This window comes from Symphalangus syndactylus, chromosome 14, assembly GCF_028878055.3.
Source record: "Symphalangus syndactylus isolate Jambi chromosome 14, NHGRI_mSymSyn1-v2.1_pri, whole genome shotgun sequence".
Classification (NCBI taxonomy): Eukaryota; Metazoa; Chordata; class Mammalia; order Primates; family Hylobatidae; genus Symphalangus; species Symphalangus syndactylus.
In genome coordinates, this window is record NC_072436.2 from 102,184,467 (window position 1) to 102,209,745 (window position 25,279).

Genomic DNA, 25,279 nt, shown 5'->3' on the forward strand with positions numbered 1-25,279 from the left:
AAGCCCCCATGTAATTAATCAGTACACATTCTCAATCAGGATGTGTTTTTTGTTCTGTACATAGAGGAGTGAATGCTGAAGATTCCTCTATTCTTTTTCTGTGTTAGAAAGGAATAAACCAATCTCCCTCCATCCCTAATCTTCTTCATTCTTTAATTATTCTTAATCCCAAAGAGGCATGTCTATGTCAGATTTATGCTGCCTAGCATCCTTTCTTTAAGACTGCTCTCAAAATTTAACTCATCTTCAACTATATTTATTAATATGCAGAACAACTTCAGTCTCCAGTTTATTGATAACCTGCAAAGCACAGTTAAGACATAATATAAAAATTAAGCAAGGAAATAAATGCATGTTTTACAAATTGTTATAACTTTTAAATAAAAGTTATTTCTTTGAAAGTCCACATTAAATAAATGTTAGCATATATTGAATTTAAATGAGTACACCATATGGTAAGGATTGATGGGTTTTCATCTCTTATAAAATTGTTTTCCCTTTCAGTGCCCCTTAAAGCATATAAAAGCGCATACTTACCCCATGTTGCTTGCGGTGGTTATATCATCCTCAGATCAAGGCTTATCTGGGTTCTGAATTAACTTAAAGGTTATAAAAAGAAGCAGTAGAGAGGCTTGACTTCCCCTGAAACGAGACCGTAGTATGCTAACCAGGCTTTTAAATGAGGAAAACTAGTGTCTCTTCTAATTATATAAGCTCCAGGTCAAATTCTAGCATCAACTAATCAAATAACTGAACTGCATTTAGTTTCAATGAGTAAAAGGAAGAAACCCACTTAGGAGGAATATCTTTGGTATATTAGAAAATTGAAAAGTTGTACTTTGAAAAGTTATTAACATAGCAATACAAGTTAAATATTTTAAGAGTAAAATATATATCTTGCTGCCTTAAATAAATTGAAAAAATTAGGGAAAATTTAGTTTGCAGCAAAGCAAATACTTTTCTATATTTTCCAGAAGTTTTTGAATTTAAATTATATGTCCTGGTCCCTGAAAACATCTTCTCACCTTATCTTAACTTGTCCAGTATTTATCTCTTCATAAATTTCCATATAATAATAATATTTAATTCTAAAGCCATGCCAGCTAATGTTAAGCAACATATGCAAAAATGTCCAATTCTTAAAATGTATCTTTGAAAACTTACAAATAGGGTCTTTTGAAATTAGCCATAAAGCTATTATTATGAGAAACTAACAAAAATGCCAATTTTAACATTTTAGAAGACATTGTAACCCAAATTTGTGCCAGTACAGCAAAAAATAACAATATACATTTTTTGGCAATAACATTGAGAAATACAACTATTCACAAGATTTTGAATAGAGAAATATGACAAAGAAGTTATCTATTGCGTACACTATTTTTTGTCAGTTTTAGAATATAGAGTTTCAGGAAAAACATTCAGGCCTTTATTGTAATTTTTTAAATGTAGTCGACATATACTGCTCTGGTAATTTTTAAATTATTTTATGTAAAAAGTAAAGAAGTTTTCTGGACATAGAATATATGACAACACACAGATCTACTTTTTAAGAAATTGAGACATAATTTACATATCATACATAAAATTTGTCCCTGTTAAGTGAACAATTCAGTGTTTTTTAGTATATTTTCAAGACTGTGCAACCATCACCACTGTCTAATTCTAGAAACCGCATGCCTCCCAATTCCTTCCTCCCCTGGCAACCACTAATCTATTTTCTGTCCCTAAGGATTTGCCTATTCAGAGCATTTCACATAAATGGAATCATATAATATGTGGCCTTTTGTAACTGGCTTCTTTTACTTAGTACAATGTTTGTTTGTTTGTTGTTTTTGAGATGAGGTTTGGCTCTGTCACCCATCCTGGATCGTGCAGTGGCACGATCTTCGTTCACTGCAACCTCTGCCTCCTGGGCTTAAGCAGTCCTCCCAAGTAGCTGGGACTATAGGCATGTGCCACCACACCTGGCTAATTTTTGTATTTTTTGTAGAGATGGGATTTTGCCATGCTGCCCAGACTGGCCTCAAACTCCTGGACTCAAGCTATCCACACACCTTGGCATCCCAAAGTGCTGGGATTACAGCATAAGCCACCCTGCCTGGCCAGTACAGTGTTTTTGAAGTTCATTCATGTTGTAGTATCAGTACTTCATTTTTTATGGCTGAATAATATTCCATTATGTGGTCATTTTGTTTATACATTCATTAGTTGATGGACATTTGGATTGTTTCCAGTTGGGGATATTATAAATGTCTTAGTCCATTTGAACTGCTATAAGAAAATACCTTAGACAGGGTAATTTGTAAACAACAGAAATGTATTGCTCACAGTTCTGGAGGCCGTTAAGTCCAAGATCAAGGCACTAGCAGATTTAGTGTCTCATAAGGACTTGCTCTCTTCTTCAAAGATGGCACCTTCTTGCAGCATTCTCTTGTGACAGAAGAGCAAGCAATCTCCTTCATATCTCTTTTATAAGGGCACTAATCCCATCCAGAGGGCTCTGTCCTTATAAACTAATCACCTCCTAAAGGCCTCAACTCTTAATACTACCACGGTAGAGATTAGGTTTTTGTTGTTGTTGTTGTTTTTAGACAGAGTCTCACTGTGTTACCCCTGCTGGAGTGCAGTGGTGCCATCTTGGCTCACTGCAGACTCCACCTCCCAGTTTCAAGCAATTCTTGTGCCTCAGCCTCCCCAGTAGCTGGGATTACAAGCACACACCACCACGCCTGGCTCATTTTTGTATTTTTAGTGGAGAGGAGGCTTCACCATGTTGGCCAGGCTGGTCTCAAACTCCTGACCTTAAATGATGCACCCACCTTGGCCTCCCAAAGTACTGGGATTACAGGCATGAGGTAATTAGTTTTAAACATGAATTTTGGAGGGACACATTCAGACTATAGCAATGAATAATGCTGCCATGAACATTCGTGTGCAAGTCAATTCCCTTGCATACATACCTAGGAACTGCTGAGTCATGTAGTAACTCTATGTTTAATATTTTGAGGAACTGTATTCCACAGCAGCTGCACCATTTTATATTCCCACCAGAAATGTGTGAGGGCTCCAATTTCCCCACATCATTTCCAATCTTTGTATTGTCTGTTTTTTTGTTGTTTTTTTTTAATATAGCCATCCCACCAAACAATGCATGTTCTCACTTATAAGTGGGACCTGAACGATGAGAACACATGGACACAGGGAGGAGAACAACACACATGTTGCGGGAGTGGGGGAAGAGAGAGCATCAGGAAAAATAGCTAATGCTTGCTGGGCTTAATACCTAGGTGATGGGTTGGTTGATAAGTGCAGCAAACCACCATGGCACACATTTACCTATGTAATAAACCTACACATCCTGCACATGTACCCCAGAACCTAAAATAAAATAAAATAATAATAATAAAATAAAAATAGCTATCCCAGTTGGTGTGGTATCTCACGATGGGTTTGTGGGTTTAAGGTGCATTTCCCTGAAGAGTAAGGATGTTAAGCATCTTTTTGTTTACTTATTGGCCATTTGTATATCTCCTTCAGAGAAACATCTGTTCAAATTCTTTGCCATTTTTTTTTTTTTTTTTTGAGATGGGAGTCTCGCTCTGTCGCCCAGGCTGGAGTGCAATGGCGCAATCTCGGCTCACTGCAACCTCCACCTACCAAGCTTAAGCGATTCTCCTGCCTCAGCCTCCTGAGCAGCTGGGATTACAGGTGCCTGCCATCATGCCCAGCTATTTTTTGTATTTTTAGTAGAGATGGGGTTTCACCATGTTGGCCAGGCTGGTCTTGAATTCCTGATCTCAGGTGATCCGCCTGCCTCAGCCTCCCAAAGTGCTGGGATTACAGGTGTGAGCCACTGCCCCCCGCCTCTTTGCCCATTTTAAAAATTGAGGTTTTTTTAATTGTTGGGTTGTAAAAGTTCTTTATAAATTTTGGAAACTAGACTTTTTATCAGTGTCATAATTTTAATTGCTATGGTTTCTGGAAATCTGGAGGTAGCGGTGGGCTCAACCAGTGGGGTGGGGGTGAGAGAGAGGACCACAGGACTATGCCTTTATTAAGGTCCATGGATGTTATCCCTTAGGCTTTCCCTCTGGGGTTGTGGATTGGCTAGTTTAAAGAAAACACGTGGAAAGGGGGAACTTATTTTTGCATGACTTATTTTGACCTGTAGGTTTTATCATAGTCAGCACCTGTGGGATGTGTTGGGTTTTGGGTCAGCAGGGTAAGGAACAAGTGGGCTGTATTGCAAACAACTACAAGGGGAAGGAAAGTTTTAACTAGGCCAAGAGTAATGGGATATGACTGGACGTCAGACAACTTATGTCAGGCCTAAAAATGGATGCTGAGGCAGTGACTATATTAAGCAAATTTCTGACAATCAGATATGATTTGCAAGTATTTTATCCCATTGTGAGGATGGTATTTTCATTTTCTTGACAGTCTCCTTTAATGTATACTTTATTAAAGATAGAAGTGACAAGAGTTAGCATCCTTGCCTTGCTCCCAATCTTAGGGTAAAAGCTTTTCAATTCTTCACTGTTGAGTATGATGTTAGCTGTGGGCTTTTTATATATGATCTCTGTTATGTTTAGGTAATTTCCTTCTGTTCCTAATTTGTTAAGAGGTTTTTTTAAAATAATGAACAGGTGCTCAATTTTGGTAAATGCTTTTTCTGCATCTGTTGAGCTGATTATGTGATTTTAATCCTTTATTCTGTTAATGTGGAATATCACATTAGTTGATTTTCGTATGTTGAACTATCTTTGCATCCCAGGGATAAATCTCACTTGGTCATGGTATATGACCCTTTCCACGTGTTGTTGGAAACAGGAGAAAATGTTCATGACATGGATCTTGGCAATTATTTCATGGATAATGACACCAAAAGCACAGGCAACAAAACAAAAAATAAACAAGTGGGACTACATCAAACCAAAATCTTCTGCACAGCAAAGGAAACAGTCAACAGAGTGAAAAGGTAACAACCTACAGAATGGGTGAAAATATCTGCAAATCATATATCAGATCAGGATTTAATCTGTAAAATATATAAGGAATTCTTACAACTCAATGGTAGAAAATAATAAGTGATTTAAAAATGGATTAGGACATTTTTCCAAAGAAGACATATAAATGGTCAATAGGTATTTGGAAAAATGCTCAATGTCACTAATCATCAGAGAAATAGAAATGAAAACCACAATGAGATACCACCTTATACCAGACAGGATGGCTATCATCAAAAACAAAAAACAAATGCTAAGGAGGTGGAGAAATTGAACCCTTGCTGTTTTGTCTTTCTAAACCCTAAATCCTTGGCTGGAATCACCCCAAAAGCAGTGGCAGGGGGACTTCCCACAAGGGAGTCTCCAACTGTCCTGAGATAGGGCTAGCTGGAATACCAAAGGAAAAAACTCTAAGCTCTAGGGTGATCGGTCCAAAGAATTTATTAGGGAAACTTCCTTGCAGAGCGCTACAGCAATCGCTGAGAGAGAAAAGGAATGTTCTACCCAGGTATGTCTGCAGCAAGGGGATCAGAGTCTGGAGTTTCTATGACAGTTTGAGAAATTTGGCTCAGGGCTAGGGGCCAGTTTCAGTGTTTTGAGCAACAACCCAAACACCTTTCTCAGTGCTTGGGAATGTTCAAGGCCCAGTTTGGGTTCAAGCCTGCTGAGAAAAACCTGTAGCCAGCTGGGTCACAGAGCAGTCAAGGTACTCTGTGATTTTCAGTAAGGGCACAGAAAGAAAGTGGGAAGAACTGGGTTACTATACACTTGCCCACTGTTGCTGGGATTGCAAAACGGTGTAGCTGCTATGGTAAATGCTATGGAGGCTCCTCAAGAGATTAAAAATATAACTACTGTGCTTGCCTTGGCAGAACACATACTAAAATTGGAATGATACAGAGAAGATTAGCATGGCCCCTGTGCAAAGAAGACATGCAAATTTGTGAAGTGGTCCACATTAAAATAATAATAATAATAAATAAATAAATAACAACAAAAAAACTACTATATGAGTGAGCAATCCTACTTCTGTGTGTTTATCCAAAAGAATTGAAGCCGGGTGCAGTGGCTCATGCCTGTAATCCCAGCAGTTTGGGAGGCCAGTCAGGCTAGCAGTTCAAGACCAGCCTGGCCAACATGGTGAAACCCCGTCTCTACTTAAAATACCAAAAAATTAGCCAGCGGTGGTGAAGCACACCTGTAATCCCGGCTACTTGGGTGGCCAAGGCACAAGAATTGCTTGAACCCACAAAGCAGAGGTTGCAGTGAACAGAGATCATGCCACCGCACTCCAGCCTGGGCAACACAGTGAGACTCCTCTGTCTCAAAAAAAAAAAAAAAAAAAGAATTGCTATCAAGATGTCAAATAAATATTAGTACGCCTATGTTCACTGCAGCACTATTCACAATAGTCAAGATGTGGAAACAAACTAAATGTCCACCACGCCTGGCTAATTTTTTGGTATTTTCAGTAGAGACAGAGTTTCACCATGTTGGCCAGGCTGGTCTTCAACTCCTGGCCTGCCTGGCCTCCCAAAGTACTGGGATTATAAGCATGAGCCACCGCACCTGGCTTCAATTCTTTTGGATAAACACCCAGAAGTAGGATTGCTGACTCATATAGTAGCAGTCCACCACAATGAATAAAGAAAATGTGGTATATACATACGATGGAATACTATTCAGCCTTAAAAGAGAAATCCTGTGATTTGTGACAACATGGATGAACCCTAAGGACATTATTCTAAATAAGCCAGTCACAGAAAGACCAGTACTGTATGATTACACCTTTAAGTATGAGGTATTTAAAATAGTCAAATTTGGCCGGGTGGGGTGGCTCACACCTGTAATCCCAGCACTTTGGGAGCCCGAGGGCGGGTGGATCAGGAGTTCGAGACCAGCCTAGCCAACATGGTGAAACCCCATCTCTACTAAAAATACAAAAATTAGCTGGGCATGGTGGCACGTGCCTGTAATCCCAGCTACATGGGAGGCTGAGGCAGGAGAATAAGCTTGAACCCGGGAGGCAGAGGTTGCAGTGAGCCAAGATCGCGCTGCTGCACTCCAGCCTAGGCAAAAAGAGTGAAACCCCACCTCAAAAAAATAAAAAATAAGAAAAATAAAATAGTCAAATTCATAGAATCAAAGAGTAGAATAATGGTTACCAGGGGCTGGGGTGATGGGAAAATAAGAGGTAACTAATAAAAGGCCGTGAAGTTTCAGTCAAGCAAGATGAATAAGCTCTAGAGATCTGCTGTACAACATTGTGCTTATAGTCAACAATAATGTATTGTACACTTAAAATTGTGTTCATTATCCTTAGCAAACTAACAGAACAAGAACAGAAAACCAAACACCGAATGTTCTCACTTATAAGTGGGAGCTAAATGATGAGAACTCATGGACACAAAGAAAGGAACAACAGACACTGTGGCTACCTAAGGATAGAGGTTGGGAGGAGGGAGAGGATCAGAAAAAATAACTATTGGGTACTATGCTTAGTACCTGGGGGACAAAATAATCTGTATAACAAACCCTGTGACATGAGTTTACTGTATAACAAACCTGCACATGTATGCCTGAACCTAAAATAAAAGTTAGAAAATAATAATAAATAAATAAAATGTATTACAGCCTAAAAAAAAAAAAAAGTTTTTTTTTAAAGAGGTCAGATGTTGACCAGGACACACACGCACAAACTAGAAAAAAAAAAAAAAAAGATGACAAAACTCAAACAGCAGATTGGAAATCAACTTTGCCAAGATTTGGATGGTTCTGCCATAGTTATTATAACAAGCAGACTGAATTGAATCATGTAATTTATTTTAAACTAATTGTTAAGACAATGAATATAAAGTTCAAAAAGGTGTAAGTAAGTGATGGTTTTATTGGCAAACTTATAGGGGTAGTGTATGAAGTCATTTCAAATAACAGATTAAGTTGCTTTTCTTACAACTAAAAGCTTCAATTACTATATTTCAACTTTAATTTAACATCACATCTACATGTGAAGCACATCTACATGTGAAGCTTTAATTTCAGGTCTGGAGCAGCTGTAAAATGAAAGTTACCACTCCATTCTAGTCCTTGGATATCAGTATATTCCCCTTCACCTTCCACCCTGCAATAGTAGAAAATAAGTTTTTCATTAACAAAGATGAATAATTTACAGTCCAGACATAAGATTTTCTAGCATAATATATACTATGTCTGAAGCACTATATCCTCTACTTTCAAGCTTTGCTTTTAAACCCAGCATCCTGCTTTCATATCCTACCAAAAAAGCAAACAAACCAAAAAAAAAACAAAAAACAAACCATGTACTATTCCAAACAAACACAAACAATTATTTGGTGTCCAAGATTTTAGGATCACATAATCTAGGTTCACACAAAACCAAAATAATGAGTTAAAAAAATGAAAAGTTTACGTTGGTTATCTAGCTTAATTACTTCACTTATTCAACAAATATTTCTTGACTATCAACGATGTTTGAGGTGCTGTGCCATCACACCTGGCCTCCAACAATTTTTAGAAACTATATCATAAAAGAATATTTAGAATTAAGTAAATACAGTATTTAAGCAGCTGGGCACAGTGGCTCACACCTGTAATCTCAGCACTTTGGGAGGCCGAGGCAGGCAGATCACTTGAGGTCAGGAGTTCTAGACCAGCCTGGCCAACACGGTGAAACCCCATCCCTACTGAAAATACAAAAATTAGCTGGGTGAGGTGGTGCACGTCTTTGGACCCAGCTACTTGGGTGGCTGAGGCAGGAGAATCGCTTGAACCCGGGAGGCAGAGGTTGCAGTGAGCCGAGATCACTCCACTGCACTCCAGCCTGGATGACAGAGTGAGACTCTGTCTCAATAAATAAATAAATAAATAAGTATTTAAGCAAACATACCAGAAAAGAATCTTTTAGAATTGCAGTGATTTTTTTTTTATTTTAAGCTTACCTATTTTCATTGAAATTTCCAATATACTTTGCCCCAGTTGGGAATGTGTAAGTCCCCAGTCCATGAAACATATTATCCTTAAATTGTCCTTCATATACTGCTCCTGAAAAATGCTCAAGTCTTCCAAAACCATTCATCTGTTTGTAACAAAGGAAATTACCTTAAAAACTAATCTTCAGTTTCCCAAGAACCTTTAAAAAATGTACAAATATAAGTCTATCATCTGCTAAGTATTACTTAATCAACTTTGTATTGTCCTTTATTTCCATAGTATAGACAACATTTTTATCATTTTCCTTCATCTGTATCTATCTGTGAAGCCCACTAAATCTAATGTTCTGGATCTGGGACATTTGAACATCAGGGGGTCCATGATGAAGATAATAGGGATCCTCAAGATACCCTGAATGTATCAGAAACCTTAAAGGGCAACCAGTTTAGTTAGTTCAGGAAACCAGTACAAAGCAGTTGTTAAGAATTCAAATTTGGATTCAAGCAGACCTGGGCATACTTTCCTGTTTTATCATTTACTAGCTAGGCAAGAAACCTGAGCCTGATTTTCCTCATTTGTAAAATAGAGTATTAATGGTACCTATCTCATGAGGTTATTATGAGGATTAAATGAGAAAATTATGTAACGGATTCAGCTTTACTCAATGAATAGGAGATGAGAAAGATAATAATGATGATTAGCTCTCTGCAGTGAGTTTAATATTACTCATAAGTTAATATATGTTAATACGATCATTTGTTATTTTTATTATATAGTCTACTCATTATAGGAGTTTTTGATTAATGGTGAAATGCCTGGAATCACTAAACCCACAGGGTTATTTATCCACTGCCAGTATTAAAAACAACAATAATACCTTGTCATCTTTCCAGCTTCCTGTGTAGACAATCCCATTAGGAGTGGTATGAATACCTATTCCATTTCTCTCGTAGATTCCAGAAGATGTTCTTGTACAGTCACCATCTAAACAAAGGAGAAGTACTGAAGATTATAAATGAGAATAGTTATGTCTGGGCCTAATCGCAACTACATCTCATGGGTTTCTTTGGCTCCCTAGCACTGAAACCAGTGAGACCGGAGATGAGTAAATCCATGGACACAGAACATCTTGTAACAATTGAGACTTAAGGGCCAGGAAAATTGACAGATCCCATAGATTTCCAAGGCATACCGTCTAGAGTTAACATTGGAGTTTTGATTTTAAAATCTCTTTATCTGTTAGGATTTCTGTTATTTTAGTTAATAAAGTTAATATCCTAATGGTAGTATTACAAAATTTAACAGTCTCAGCTTTTTATTCCTAAGCTATTTAATTTTCTGTACAGAAAAAGTAATTGAAGTGTATGCTTACCATACTTGTCTCCATTTGGAAAGATAAAGCTGATCTTATACACTTCTGAAGCTGTTTTAAAAGATTTAAAAAGAATGACATAAGTTTACTTTTTTTTTGATAGAGACAAGGTTTCACTACGTTGCCGAGGCCAGTCTCAAACTCCTGGGCTCAAGCGATCCTCCCACCTCAGCCTCCCAAAGTGCTGGGGTTGCAGATGTGAGCCACCACACCCAACCAAGTGTAAATATTCTTATGTCATAAGACCTATAACCAATGTGCTTTCAGCACTATCCAAATGGACTTACTTCTCAAGATCACATCATATAATGATTACTTGGCATTTCCATTGTCTAATGTAGGGTCCTGGGAAAATAAACAATTTTGCCTAGATGATCTCTTTTAAAATGTATTTATTATGATAGCTTTATTAATATATAATTCACACACCACAAAATCTACCCTTTAAAAAATACAATTTGATGTTTTTTAGTATATTCAGAGTTGTGCAACTATCATCACAATCTAATTTTAGAATATTTTAATCATCCCAGAAAGAAATTCTGTACCCATTAGCAGTTACCCATTACGATTCCCCTCAAACACCCCTCACCCCACAACCCCAAACCCCTGGCAACCACTAATCTACTTTCTGCCTCAGGGATTTGCCTGTTCTGGACATTTCTTATAAATGAAATCATACAATATATGGTCCTTTATGTCTGGCTCTTTTCGCTTAATGTTTCCAAGGCTCATCCATGTTGTATCGTGTATCAGTACTTCATTCCTTTTTATAGCCAAGTATATTGTATAAATATGTTGTATAGAAATAGCATATTTTGTTTATTCATTCATCAGTTCATGGACATGTAGGTTGTTTCCAGTTTGGGGCCATTATGAATAATACTGCTATAAACATTGATGTACATTTTTAAAACATACAGCTTCCTAGGAGTAAAAAAAAATTGGTGTACAGATTTTTGTGTGGATATATTTTTATTTCTCTTTGGTAGCCCATATGATTTACTGATAGTCCCACAGAGGTAAGGTGGAGTGAGGAATCTTTAAATTGGCAGTAGGAAGAAATGGAAAATAAAGATAGCAAGTGGGGAAGGGCTGGCAGGTCCACACAGAATGAGACTGGAATGGAAACCAAGTGAAAAAGGAAGAAAGAGGACCACAAGACTGAGGGGGACTCTGGGCCTCAGATCCCTGGACACTTAGTGGACTAAAACATTAGAAACTGTATTTTCCGATACTGAAGAAAACTTATGTAGACAGGGTATGCAGGCCCATCCTTCAGAATCACCTGAGATGCTTCTAAGTTTCTTCTCTCTACCCTACATCTACTGAATCAGAGTCTTTATGGGTGGGGCAAGGGAATTTAAAAATTAATTTAGGTGCCAGTTGAGAAAGGCTGGAGGCTCATCACTGAGGAAACAGAGTTAACACAATAGGTAGAAGACTTAAATTGTAATATCCTCAGAAAGAAAGGGAGAGTATTAGTATCCTTGAAATAGGAACAGGTGATTATAAAAAACAAAAAACAATTAGCAATCCAGGAAATGAATAATATAATTGGTGAAATAAAACTTCTTAGAAGGGATGAATAGCAGAATAGATACAATTGAAAACAAATTAGTGAACTGGAACATTAAGTTGAAAAATGTGCTTAGAAAATAGCATAAAGTGTGAGTGAGCCGGGCGCGGTGGCTCACGCTTGTAATCCCAGCACTTTGGGAGGCCGAGGCGGGCGGATCAGGAGGTCAGGAGATCGAGACCACGGTGAAACCCCGTCTCTACTAAAAATACAAAAAAAAATTAGCCGGGCGTGGTAGCGGGCGCCTGTAGTCCCAGCTACTCGGAGAGGCTGAGGCAGGAGAATGGCGTGAACCCGGGAGGCGGAGCTTGCAGTGAGCCGAGATCGCGCCACTGCACTCCAGCCTGGGCGACAGAGCGAGACTCCGTCTCAAAAAAAAAAAAAAAAAAAAAAAGTGTGAGTGAGATGGCTGGAAAAAAATTTTTTTAATTAAAAAAAAAGAAAGTAGCCAAAGAATTTTAAAAATTTTAAAAAATAATGGAAAGTGGATCCAAAATGCTGCTGTCAGTCTAATAAGAATTCCAGAGGGAAAGAATAAGGGATATTTGAATAAATAGCCAAATTTTTCTCAGAACTGAAGAAAATGACTGCTTGGACTACAAATGGAAACGAAGCAAAATCCCACACCTAGACAGATTACAGTAAAATTTCGTGACATAAAGACCAAAGGCCAGTTAGGCCAGTTAAAAACAAGCAAACAAAAACCAGATTACCTACAATAAACTACAAAGGACTGACATTAGCAACAGTGGATTCTAAAAAAAAATGGCACGATGTCTTTAAAATTCCGAGACAAAATTATTTTCAACCTAATATTCTACATCCAACGAAACTACCAGTCTAAAATCATGGAAACTGGCAGGCACACTGGTAGGATGAATTACTGGCTCATGCCTGGAATCCCAGCACTTTGAGAGGCTGAGGCGGGTGGGTTGCTTGAGCTGAGGAGTTTGAGACCAGCTGGGCAACATGGTGAAACCCAGTCTCCACAAAAAATACAAGAATTAGCCAGGTGTGGTGTTGCATGCTTGTCATCCAGGCTACTTGGGGGGCTGAGGCGGGAGGATCGCTTGAGCCCAGAAAGTGAAGGCTGCAGTGAGTCTGATCACACCCTGCCCTCCAGCCTGGGTGAGACAGCAAGACTCTGTCTTAAAAATAAATAAATAAAAAAGAATTAAGTTTTAAAAATAGAATCTGGTGGCTCATGCCTGTAATCCCAACACTTTGGGTGGGTGAGGTGGGAGGACTGCTTGAGCCCAGGAGTTTGAGACCAGCCTGGGCAACACAGTGAGATTCCATCTCCACCAAAATTAAAAACTAAAAAAAAAAAAAAAAAAAAAAATCTGTAACTAAAACTCAGGTAATATCAATATGGAAATGGTGTGGAGGATAGAGAGCAATCTTGCTAGAATTCTGATCTCGTTTAGGGTTAAATATAGACACTAACACTAAATCTTAGAAAAATATGAATTTAGTTATGTTTGCTCATTTTTTCCCTATAATTTCTAAGATTTGGTTGTGGATAAAGGGTGAAGTATGGTGGTATATAGAAATTGCCATGTGTGCTCATTAATTAGTTATTTACATGTCTGCAAGATTTGAAATTCCAGGAGAGCAGGGACACAGAACTACTTTCTTTCTTATTTTATTTATTTATTTATTTATTTATTTATTTTTTTTTTTGAGACAGAGTCTCGCTCTGTCGCCCAGGCTGGAGTGCAGTGGTTTGACCTCGGCTCACTGCAACCTCCACCTCCCGGGTTCACGCCATTCTCCTGCCTCAGCCTCCCAAGTAGCTGGAACTACAGGCGCCAGAGCTACTTTCTAAGTGTTTAACTAATGATAACTAACTAGATTACCAGATCTGCTTGTAGTTTCCCACAGATGCCATGCTGTACTCTGGGTAGAACACCCTTCTCTTCTTTACCTGGTTAACTGCTATTCATCCTCAATAGCTGGCAAAATAGAGTGTAGTAGTTAGGGGTTCATGCTCCGGCATCGGACTACCTAGCTTTGCATCCAGACTCCACCATTTTCTTTGGCCTTGGACAAATAATTATCTTATGCCTCAGATTCCTCATCCTTAGATGGGGCAAATTAAGTAAATGAACTAATCTAGTTAAAACACTTAGCCCAGTGTCTAAACTCTGTAAATATTAGCTATTGTTTTCTTGTAGCCCCAGCTGAGGTGTGGGCTCTCCCACAAAGACTTTCTTCTCATTACTTGTCAACTTCAGACTCCTTCAGGAACCCCCACGGCACTCTGGGGCTATTCCTACTGTAGTACTTAAGGTTCTATTAAAACCATGCTTTTGTATCGGGATCCCCTATCCCACCCAGTTCCTCCAGGACACGGATGGCAGATTAGTCAAATCTCTTCTCACCCTACTGTCCGACTCCGTATTTAGTACTAATAGTAACAGAACGTCTAGTGAATGAAGGGCACTTCGGAAGGAATCGTTAAGTGCCTATGAAGCAGAACATTAAACGTAATCATATCAGAAAATGGACTGTTTTCAATTGCCGCTAAAATGTTCTACATTCGAAACTTGGGAATGTCAGAGCTAGAGGGAACCTCACAGAGACCGCCCGGCACCGTAGCGGAAACTGAGGCCCAGGGAGGTTGGCACGCGCCTCGGGTGTCTCAACAGCGAATTAACAACAGAATCAGAGCTAGATTCCCAGACCAGAGGCTCCCCCGTGCCCCTCGGCTAGACGGTCAGGAAACATGTCACACACCCACAGGAGTTACCGGGAGCCAAGCAGGTTCTGACTCCACGCTAGTTCGACTTAAAGGAGCCCTTCTCTGCCTGGGTCGTTAGAAGGAGGGGCACTCACTTGGCCGAGAGGTGTTAGAGAGATCTTCCAAACTCTGCGACTCCCCGTGGGCCGCCAGCTCTGCGGCCGGGAGAGAACTAGGCGCTAGGACAGCTCCAGGTGCGACTTGGTTGCTGGGGCGACCGGGCACCTCTCACCCGGAAGCGAATACGCGAGGGGCTGAAGCTGAGCCAATCAGAAGGCGCCGGGGCTGTGCCGCTGCAGCTGGGCCACCGCAGGGCTTCTCCAAGTGAGAACCGTGAGGGTGGCCAAGCCCAGTTTGGACCTCTGACCCTTGGGCAGCACCTCCCGACAGCCGGCTCGGGACCCAACTCTGCGAGCCAGGTACGTCTTCCACTTCTGCGGACAAGTGATGCGCGTTGTGCGCACGGTCTGCGCGTCACCCTGTTTGTCAGTGTGTCTGCCGCCTCCTGCTCCAGGAGTGGTCGGGATCTGAGGAGCATCGCGGCCCAGTGTGTTTCATTCTGTCTGCCTGGGGCCGGTGAATCTGGACCAGCAGGATCCCAGGCCCTGGTACCGGACCAAGGCGAGCTCTGCCGCTGCAAACTGCAGGTGGGGGCTGGCGGGGGCGGGGCGTGAAATTCAGGCTTGGAGCAGGGTAAGGGGTTGATTGAAGGGGTCAGGCTCCGTTCCCTGTCTCCGTCTGTGTGGCTTTTTTGGGGAGAAGGGTGGGGACGATGTGAGTTCGAAAAAGGATACGAGATCTGGATATCTGGATAGAGCTGGATATATTGTGATCAGTCAGAGATCTGCCTGGGAGGAGAGTAGTGTGTAGTCACTTTTCAGTGCCTTGGCTATCAAACAAAGAATACTCTTACAGCCAAACTTAGGTCCCTGTATCCATGGTGAAGAAAGATAGTTGGAATCTTCCCGGGCTAGATGGAATAGATAGTGGAATCTAACCACGTGGATTATACAACCTAATTCCTATTCCTGGAAAACTCTGGGAGAGTGGTATTGGATACCATTACAGTCAGTAAATCTTCGTTTAAAATGTTAAGCGCATGTCTCAGATCTAGTTGTAAAAGTAACATTTAATGGGTTGGTGTGAGACAACTTGTTTTGAATCAGAGTAAGTATCCTCTTGCTTTTTCCTAATGTTTCTCAGTACACAAATTTACCTGGGCTGCATGGTTTTTGAGATGAAGTTCTAATCTGTCTGATTTGTTATTTCCTTTCCCTAAATTTTAGAAATAATAGGTAATTATGGCCAGGCGCGGTGGCTCAAGCCTGTAATCCCAGCACTTTGGGAGGCCGAGGCGGGCGGATCACGTGGTCAGGAGATCGAGACCGTCCTGGCTAACACGGTGAAACCCCGTCTCTACTAAAAATACAAAAAAATTAGCCGGGCGTGGTGGCGGGCGCCTGTAGTCCCAGCTACTCGGGAGGCTGAGGCAGGAAAATGGCGTGAACCCGGGAGGCGGAGCTTGCAGTGAGCCGAGATCGCGCCACTGCACTCCAGCCTGGGTGACAGAGCGAGACTACGTCTCAAAAAAAAAAAAAGGAAAGAAAAAAGAAATAATAGGTAACTATTGGTGCACAACCTTACAGAATTCAGTCTGACCTGTTATTTTTCTTGCCTGTTAAGATTTTAATGACTCTACATTTTTGTGAGTAAAGTTGACATTTGAACAACATGGGTTTGAACTACACGGTTCCACTTATAGGTGGATTTTTTCCAACTCAACACAGATTGAAAATACAGTATTTCAACTAGGCACAGTGGCTCATGCCGTTAATCTCAGCACTTTGAGAGGCCAAGGTGAGACGATTGCTTGAGCTCAGGAGTACCAAACCAGCTTGGGCAGCAAAGCGAAACCTCATCTCTACTAAAAAATGTTTAAAGTAGCTGGGTGTGGTGGTGCGCCTGTGGTCCCAGCCATTCAGGAGGCTGAGGCAGGAGGATTGCTTAAGCCTAGGAGATCGAGGCTGCAGTAAGCTATGATCATACCACTGCACTGCAGCCTGGGTGATACAGCAAGATCCAGTCTCAAAAAAAAAAAAAAAAAGAAAGAAAAAAGAAAAGTCAGTATTCCTAGAATGCAAAACCCACATACAGAGGGCCAACTTTTCCTCTATGCAGGTTCTACAGGGCTGACTGGAGAACTTGAGTATCTGTGGATTTGGGTATACATGGGGGTTCTGGAACCAATCCCCTGTGTATACCGAGGGATGACTATTTCATGGCTCATTCTCTCAATTTCTTCCAGATGTCCTTTAAAATCTCAAAGGGGCCTTATCCAATCACTCTATCTAAAATAACCACCTCAGGGTTTTTTTTTCCTTGATAGCACTTAAGTAATAATATATATATATTTGTTTAATGTCTGTCTTACCCTCTAGAAGGTAAGCCTCACGAAGCAGAAATTTTGTCTTTTTTGCTGTTATATCCCCAGGATCTGGCACATAATAAGTGCTTAATAAATATTTGTGGAATGAACAAATAGATGAACAAATCTCCATTCCCACATAAGTCATTTTTTCAACCTTCAATCATTCATTCCACAAATAGATATTGAATTCCTACCATATGCTAGACACTGTGTTAAGGGTACAGTGGGAATCAGACATAGTCTTGTTTTCAAAGAGCTTTCTGGGAGTAGAAAGGAGAGACAAACTTAAGATAAACACTGAATACATATGTATAATCATCAAGAATTTTGAAGAAAGAAATACCTAGGAAGACCTAGTTTAATATCCACATATTTGTGAGTTTCCCAAATTTTTTCTAGCTTTTGATTTCTAATTCCATTTTGGTTGGAGAACATAGTTCATATTATTTCTTTCTTTTTAAATTTATTGGGGTTTATGGCTGGGCATGGTGGCTCACACCTGTAATCCCTGCACTTTGGGAGGCCAAGGTGGGCAGATCACCTGAGGTCAGGAATTTGAGACCAGCCTGACCAACATGGTGAAACACCATCTCTACTAAAAATACAAAAATTAGCCAGGGAGCATGGTGGTGGGTACCTGTAGTCCCAGCTACTCGGGAGGCTAAGGCAGGAGAATCGCTTGAACCTGGGAGGCGGGTTGCAGTGAGCCAAGATTGCACCACTGCACTCCAGTCTGGGCGACAGAGCGAGACTCCGTCTAAAAAAAAAAAAAAAAATGTATTGAGGTTTCTTTTATCACCTACCATGATCTATCCTGGAAAATGTTTCATGTGTTCTTGAGAAGTATGTATATTTTGTTGTTGGGTGGAATGTTCTACAGACACCTATTAGGTCTAGTTGGTTAGAGTGTTGTTCAAGTCTTTTATTTCCTTGTTGATCCTCTGTCTAGTTGTTCTACCATTATTAAAAGTGAGGTACTGAAGTCTCCTACTATTATTATTGAATTGTCTAATTCTCCCTTCATTTCTGTCAGTTGTTGCTTTGTGTATTTTGGTGCCTTATTATTAGGTACATATGTGTTTTTAATTGTTATCGTTTCCTGATGGATTAGCCCTTTTATCATTAAGAAATATCCCTATCTCTAGTAACATTTTTTGCTTTAAAGTCTGTTTTGTCAGCTATTAACATAGCCACTCCACCTTTCTTGCAGTTGCTGTTTGCAAGATCATCTTTTTCCATCCTTTTACTTTTCATTTATTGTGTCTTTGAATTTAAAGGGCCTCTCCTGCAGACAGAATATATTTGGATCCTGTTTTTTAACAGTCTGACAATCTCTGTCTTTTGATTGGGCTGCTTTATTCTCTCACATTTATTTTTATTATCTGTATACTGGGAATTACATCTAATTCTATTCTACTTTTGGATGTCTGTGTGTCTCAATGTCTTATTTTTTATTCTGTTCTTTATGCTTTCATTTGCATTTAGTCATTAAGTGAATATTTTCTAATGTAGTATTTTTGTTATTGCTTTGGGGTTTATGAACAGCTTCAGATTTATACTAGCTTAATTCCAGCAATATTGCTATGGTTTGAATGTTTACCCCCAAAGTTCATGTGTTAGACATTTAATTTCCAATGCAACAGTGTTAGGATGTGGGGCCTAATAACAGGTAATTCGATCATGAGGGCAGAGCCCTTATTAATGGATTAATGTCACTAGCATGGTAGTGGGTTAGTTATAGCAAGAATGAGTTATTATAAAATAAGTCTGGCTGCTGGTACCTCTCTCTGTATTGTGCCCACTTCTGCCTTCCATCTTCCACCATGAGATGACACTTGGCAGATGCCAGCATCATGCCCTTGGACTTCCCAGCCTCCATTACCATGAGCCAAATAAACTTCTGTTGTTTATAAATTACCTAGTCTGTGGCATTCTGTTATAGCAGAAAACAGACTAAGACAGATACATAGAAGTATTACTTTTATATAGCTCTATTCCTTTCCTCCTTTTTATAGTATTGTTATATATATTATATCTATTAATGTTATATACCCAACTATACTTGTTACAAGTATTACTTTACTGTCTGTAGTCATTTTCTCAGCACAGTACAATTATGCTCCCACCAATCTTCTTTGTGCTGTTATTGGCAAATATATTACATACATATTACCTTCTTATAGGTTACAGGCCCAACATTGCATCATGTACATATTATTTTATATAATTGCTTTTTAAATCATTTCAGAGAAAAGAAGAAACAATACATTTATACTGGTTTTCAAATAAATAACTGTCCAATATAAATGTGGATTTTTAAAAATAATTACTCAATTACCTTTAACAGTACTGTTTGTTTTTTCATGTAGATTTAAATTACCATCCAGGGACACTTGCTTCAACTTGAAGAACTGTTAGTATTTCTTGTGAGGCGGGTCTATTGGCAACAAATTCTCTCAGTTTTGTTTGTCTGAGAAAGTTTTCATTTTACCTTCATTTTTGAAAGATAGCTTTCCTGGATTTTTGGTTAACTATTTTTTCTTTTCTTTTCTTTTTTTTTTTTTTTTTTTGAGATGGAGTCTCGCTCTATCACCCAGGCTGGAGTGCAGTGTCATGATCTCGGCTCACTGCATCTTCCGTCTCCCAGGTTCAAGCGATTCTTCTGCCTCAGCCTCCCAAGTAGCTGGGACTACAGGTGCGTGCCACCTCGCCCAGCTAATTTTTTGTATTTTTAGTAGAGACAGGGTTTCACTGTGTTAGCCAAGATGGTCTCGATCTCCTGACCTCGTGATCTGCCCGCCTCTGCCTCCCATAGTGCTGGAATTACAGACGTGAGCCACCATGCCCAGCCCTATTTTTTTCTTTGAGTACTTTAAATATATATGTCATTACCTTCTGCCCTCCATTGCTTCTGTGAAGAAATCAGTCATTAATTTTATTGGGGTTCCCCCTTGTAAGTGATAAATTGTTTTTCTCTTACTCCTTTCATGATTTTCTCCTTGTCTTTTGACCTTCAACATTTTTATTGCAACGTGTCTATTTTGTGGATCTCTGTGTTATTTTCTAATAGTTGGAGCCATTGAGCTTCCTTTTTAATAAATCAGAAAAATTTTCTACCATTATTTCTTTGAATATTTTTTCTGCTCTTTTCTTTCTTTCCTTTCCTTCTGGTATTCTCATTATGTGTATATGGTACCCTTGATGGTGTCCCACATTTTTCCAAGGCTCTGTTCACTTTTCTTCATTTATCATTCTCTCTGTTTTCAGCTTGCATAATCAATGTCAGTCTGTCTTCAAGTTCATCAGTTCTTTCTCTTGCTGGTTCATGTTTATGGTTGAGCTTCTCTAGTGAATTTTTAATTTCAATTATTATACTCTTCAACTCCAGAATTCCCATTTGGTTCTTTTTATATATATAATTTTTTATCTCTTTATTGATGTTCTCAATTTGATATGACATTGTCATCATACTTCCTTTACTGCTTTAATTATGCATTCCTTTATTTCTGTGAACATACTTATAATGACTATTTTGAAGTCCTTTTCTGTTAAATCTGACAACTGATCTCACTCATAGGCAGTTTGTGCTTTTTCTCTCCAGTGTGTGGGTCATACTTAAGTGTTTCTTTGCATGCCTTGTGACTTTTTGTTGTTAACTGGACATTTTAGATAACATACTGTAACAACTGTGGGTACTGATTCTCCCCTTTCAGGGGCTTCTTATTGTTATTTGCTGGTTTAATTTTTAGTGACTGGCTAGAATATTTTAGTGAAGTCTATTTCCCTCCTATGATTTTAAGCCTCTGTTATTGCTCCTCTGGGAGGTACAGCTTTGGGTATGCCCATGGTTGATTGCTGAATTGTTTTCAACAATGCTCTGGAGAGTAAATTCCTTTACAAACTAATCCAACCAAAATATGCCTTCTTTGAAGCAATAGTTTCTGAGATCCCGGTTTAATACTTGTTCTAATCCCAGAAAGGAACTTCCTAGTGATCTTATTCCTTGGTTTGCTTCCTGCAAACTAGTTGGCCAACAGTCTAAACTATATCTTCATTTAATCCTGTAATCTCCCTTTCCCCACAACCTTGCTATTCTTGAAAGCACCTTTAGGTTTAAACTTCTCCACACTCCACTGTAAATGGAGTCAGTCCTTTGGAAAAAGATTAGGAGCTATCTGTCTTATGGCCTACTTCCCTTTTGCCTTTGGCAGAATCTCTGAGCCCAAGCTGTGTTCCTGATAGAGCGTATATAAATTTAAATTTTGTCAAAACATATATTAAATACGTGAAAACTTCTCAACTGGATTTTTTAAATCCTATACTAGGCTGGGTGCAGTGGCTCACACCTGTAATCCGAGCACTTTGGGATGCTGAGGTGCGCGGATCACTTGAGACCAGCCTGGCCAACATGGTGAAACCCTGTCTCTACTAAAAATACAAATATTAGCTGGGTGTGGTGGTGGGCACCTGTAGTCCCAGCTACTCCAGAGGTTGAGGCAGGAGAATTGCTTGAACCCAGGAGGCAGAGGTTGCAGTGAGCTGAGATCGTCCAGCCTGGGTGACAGAGCAAGACTCCATCTCTAAATAAATAAATAAATAAATAAATAAAACTCTAAATTAGATCTAACCAAATGAGAATCTAGGATTAAAGCCTAGACATGTGTATTTTGACACTTCTCCATGTGTTTATGATGTACATCTTTAGTTAAGAAATCTGTGTCAGAGACATTCACTAAATATTAGTCCTGAGGTAGAAGTGCTTATAAATCTTTTGTGAAGATTTATCCATACTACCCCTAAACTGGCTGGCTCTTTTTATTGTGCAGTTTTAAAATTTTTTCACTGGAACAGATTCAGAATCCTGCCCTAAGACTAGCTCTTTTTATATGTGCATTTTCCTTTGTTTCTTTAAATTAGCCTATATTCATAAGTTTGGCAAACAAAGGATTATCATACACATCTGGTTTTATGATGTCTACATTAATTTTTTTCTCTTGCAGGTGAAAATGAGTTCTTCAGTAAGAAGAAAAGGCAAGCCAGGCAAAGGAGGTGGAAAAGGGTCTTCTAGAGGAGGAAGAGGAGGCAGGAGTCACGCCAGTAAATCTCATGGGAGTGGTGGTGGTGGCGGTGGCGGTGGTGGTGGTGGAGGTGGCGGCAACAGAAAGGCCTCCAGTAGAATATGGGATGATGGAGATGACTTTTGTATCTTCAGTGAATCAAGGCGCCCTTCCAGGTCATTATAACTCTTTGAATGTTTAAATATGGAAATGGTATCAACCCCTAATGTATGGGACAACAGATGGCTGAGAAGGGAAACAAAGTCGAGTAATTCTGGTCAAATTAATTGTCTTCCTCTTTGTAACCCTTTTCTGAAGGCATGATGGGAAATAACAGCTTTTGTGTGTATGTAGGTTGCATGACACTGTGAACTGAGTGTAATACTGCTATTATACCCAGTGTTACTAGGAAAGTAAATACAGAAATAGTGTGATGAAAATTATTTTAAGTATTCCTTAGGCATCATAGATTGATGTTAAAATGATGATGTTAACATTGACCATGGACAGGTGTGGTGGCTCACGCCTGTAATCCCAGCACTTTGGGAGGCCCAGGCGGGTGGATCGCTTGAGGTCAGGAGTTCGAGACCAGCCTGGCCAATAGGGTGAAATCCTGTCTCTACTAAAATACAAAAATTAGCCAGGCATGGTGGCGGTCACCTGTAATCCCAGGTACTAGGGAGGCTGAGGCTGGAGAATTGCTTGAACCCAGGAGGCAGAAGTTGCAGTGAGCTGAGATCACACCACTGCACTCCAGCCTGGGTGACAGAGTGAGACTCCATCTCAAAAAACAAACACTGAACAGCCTAAAGTGCAACATGACTGAACTGTGTCTTTCTGGTTGATGAGCTGTGTATTTTCCAGCCAAATCAGCCATCATCTGATGGTGTTACATGTGGTGACCAGTAACAGATGTCTTATCTAGGCTTCTCTCCTGTTCAACTTCTAACTAATGAATGAATTACGGGAATTCTAGTAATTCTAATGAGTATTTAATAAAAGTAAATGTTTTGCTGTTGCATGTTATACAGTATAACTACAATTAGGCATCACTTAGTGACAGAGATGTGTTCTGAAAAATGCATTGTTAGGCGATTTCATTGTTGTGCAAACATCATAGAATTTACTTGTACAACCCCAGATGGTACAACCTACAACGCACCTAGGCTATATGATGTAGCCAATTGCTCCTAGACTACAAATCTATACAGCATATTGCTATACTGAATACTCTAAGCAATTATAACACAATGGTAAGTATTTGTGTATCTAAACATGTCTAGTTATAGAAAAGGTATGGTAAAAATAGAGTATGAAATTAAAAATGGTACCTATATAGGGCACTTACTGTGAATGGAAGTTGCAGGACTGGAATTGGCTCTGGGTGAGTCAGTGAGGGAGTGGTGAGTGAATGTGAAGGCCTAGGGATATTACTGTACACTACTGTAGACTTTATAAATAGCAAGCAGCATAGTCTCTCTATGTTGCCCAGGCTGGTCTTGAACTCCTGGGCTCAAGCAATTCTCCTGCCTTGGCCTCCCATAGTGTTGGAATTACAGGCGCGAGCCACTGTGCCTAGCTAAGAACCTAACTTCTGAGTTAGCTACAGCTCCATAGCTTTTCAAAACATGGACATTATAGGTTCTTGGAGTCCGTAGATGTTCATTCATTTGGTAAGTATTTACTGAATGCCTGCCATGCACCAGGCACTGTTTTAGGGACTAAGAATTGTAGCAGGGAGTAAAATATTGTCCTTATCTAGAGAGAATGGGATTTGAGATAGAAAAACCATAAACGTATAACATTACCAGGTGGCGCATGCTATGGAGAGAAATAAAAGAGCGTAACAGGGATATAAAATACCAAAACAGAATTGCTATTTTATGTAGAAAGCCCCCCTAACAAGGTATCATGTGAAGAGGGGCAAGAAGTAAGTAAAGGAATAAACTGTGAAGTTCTGAGTGTAGAGCATTCAAGGCAGAGGGAATAGCAATTTCTTAAGGCAGGAATGTGCTTGGAAGGTTTAGGAAATAGCAAGGAACCATGTGGCTAGAATGAGTGGGCAAGAAGGCAAGTGGTAGGCAATTAGATCAGAAAGGCCAGACTGTATAGGACTTCATGGGCCATTATTAGCACTTTGGCTTTTGCATGAAGTAAGACAGAAGGCCTTTGGAGGGTTTGAGGCAAGGGTGTGTGATATTATCAGTCAGTCTGGCCAGAGTTGCTTCTATTCAGTATATGCCTTTATGTGAATTAGAAAATGGTGCTCCTTCCTTTGGACAGTTATAGCCCCACACCAGGATCATGGCTTAGCTAGCAGAGCATGGACCGGATTTTGCTGTCCCTTCCTCCCTCTTCTTCCATCCCAGCCAGGAGCCTTTGTGCAGTGTACAGTCTATGAATCCATACTCAATAGCATTCACTGGGCGTGCTTTGTAGAGAATAAACTATAAAGAGGCATGAGTTGAAAGCAGGGAGACCAGTTAGGAGATGTTCTCCAAGTGTAGATATAAAATAGATAATTTAATATATAAATCTGAGGTTCAAGAAAAAGATCTAGGCTGGAGATGTAAATGTATGAGTCTTCAATAGATAAATGCTAAAGTTCTGAGTCTGGATAAAATTGAATAGAGAAGGTATCTGATGTTTGAGCCCTGGGACACTCTAGGTTTTAAAGCTAAGAGAATTTGGAATGTTCCCAACACAAAGAAATGATAAATGTGTGAGGTGTTAGATATCCTAATTACCCTGATTTGATCACTACACATTGTATGCATGTATCAAAATATCACATGTACCCCATTCTCATGCTGCTATAAGGACATACCCAAGACTGAGTAATTTATAAAGGAAAGAGGTTTAATTGACTCACAGTACCACAGGGCTGGGGTGGCCTCAGGAAACTTACAATCATGCCGAAAGGGGAAGCAAATGCATCCTTCTTCACAAGGTGGCAGGAGAAAGAAGAATGAGAGCCAGGTGAAGGAGGACATCCCTTATAAAACCATCAGATCTCGTGAGAAGTTACTCACTATCACGAGAATAGCATGGGGGAGACTGCCCCCATGATTCAACTACCTCCAACCGGTTCCCTCCCATAACGTGGGGATTATGGGAACTGCAATTGAAGATGAGATTTG

General features: G+C 39.7%; 3 protein-coding genes and 1 non-coding gene across 18 annotated transcripts in view; 2 read left to right on the plus strand and 2 right to left on the minus strand.

The window, feature by feature from the left end:
• ARHGEF33 (Rho guanine nucleotide exchange factor 33) overlaps nucleotides 1-681 on the minus strand; it is an 86,029-nt gene extending 85,348 nt beyond the window's left edge. For all 11 annotated transcript variants that reach the window (XM_055242457.2, XM_055242450.2, XM_055242449.2 and 8 more), the window contains exon 1: nucleotides 538-681. The gene's annotated coding sequence lies outside the window, so the exon portion shown is untranslated. The remainder of the gene's footprint in view (nucleotides 1-537) is intronic.
• A 5,184-nt stretch (nucleotides 682-5,865) lies between these two features.
• LOC129463257 (U6 spliceosomal RNA) lies at nucleotides 5,866-5,972 on the plus strand. The gene has a single exon (XR_008651066.1). It is a non-coding gene; the product is annotated as a U6 spliceosomal RNA (small nuclear RNA).
• Nucleotides 5,973-7,876: 1,904 nt separating this feature from the next.
• On the minus strand, nucleotides 7,877-15,192 carry MORN2 (MORN repeat containing 2). Its single transcript, XM_055243462.1, has 6 exons — nucleotides 15,022-15,192; nucleotides 14,750-14,879; nucleotides 10,333-10,383; nucleotides 9,838-9,944; nucleotides 8,969-9,105; nucleotides 7,877-8,130 (listed from the first exon to the last, which is right to left on the minus strand). The coding sequence occupies exons 1-6, from the start codon at nucleotides 15,190-15,192 to the stop codon at nucleotides 8,028-8,030; spliced, it is 699 nt and encodes a 232-aa protein (XP_055099437.1). The 3' UTR covers nucleotides 7,877-8,027.
• The window catches only part of DHX57 (DExH-box helicase 57), an 81,981-nt gene continuing 71,627 nt past the window's right edge, over nucleotides 14,926-25,279 (plus strand). The window contains exons 1-2 of one of the 5 annotated variants that reach the window (XM_055243366.1): nucleotides 14,926-15,073; nucleotides 22,083-22,315. In XM_055243366.1, the coding sequence (XP_055099341.1) occupies nucleotides 22,089-22,315 (227 nt within the window). In that variant the 5' untranslated portion in view covers nucleotides 14,926-15,073; nucleotides 22,083-22,088. Of the gene's footprint in view, nucleotides 15,074-15,123; nucleotides 15,302-22,082; nucleotides 22,316-23,240; nucleotides 23,393-25,279 lie in introns of those variants that run through there. The other 4 variants (XM_063618117.1, XM_055243367.2, XM_055243368.2 and 1 more) reach the window with 4 other exon arrangements.

What these genes read in the sequence shown, in the direction of transcription:
- MORN2 (XM_055243462.1), bottom strand. Translation starts at nt 15,192, where the DNA reads ATGCTCCTCAGATCCCGACCACTCCTGGAGCAGGAGGCGGCAGACACA. An exon ending in CTCTAACACCTCTCGGCCAA is followed by an intron (nt 10,384 to 14,749) that starts GTGAGTGCCCCT and finishes CTTTTAAAACAG; the next exon opens with CTTCAGAAGTGTATAAGATC. An exon ending in GGAAATTTCAATGAAAATAG is followed by an intron (nt 8,131 to 8,968) that starts GTAAGCTTAAAA and finishes CTACTATTGCAG; the next exon opens with GGTGGAAGGTGAAGGGGAAT.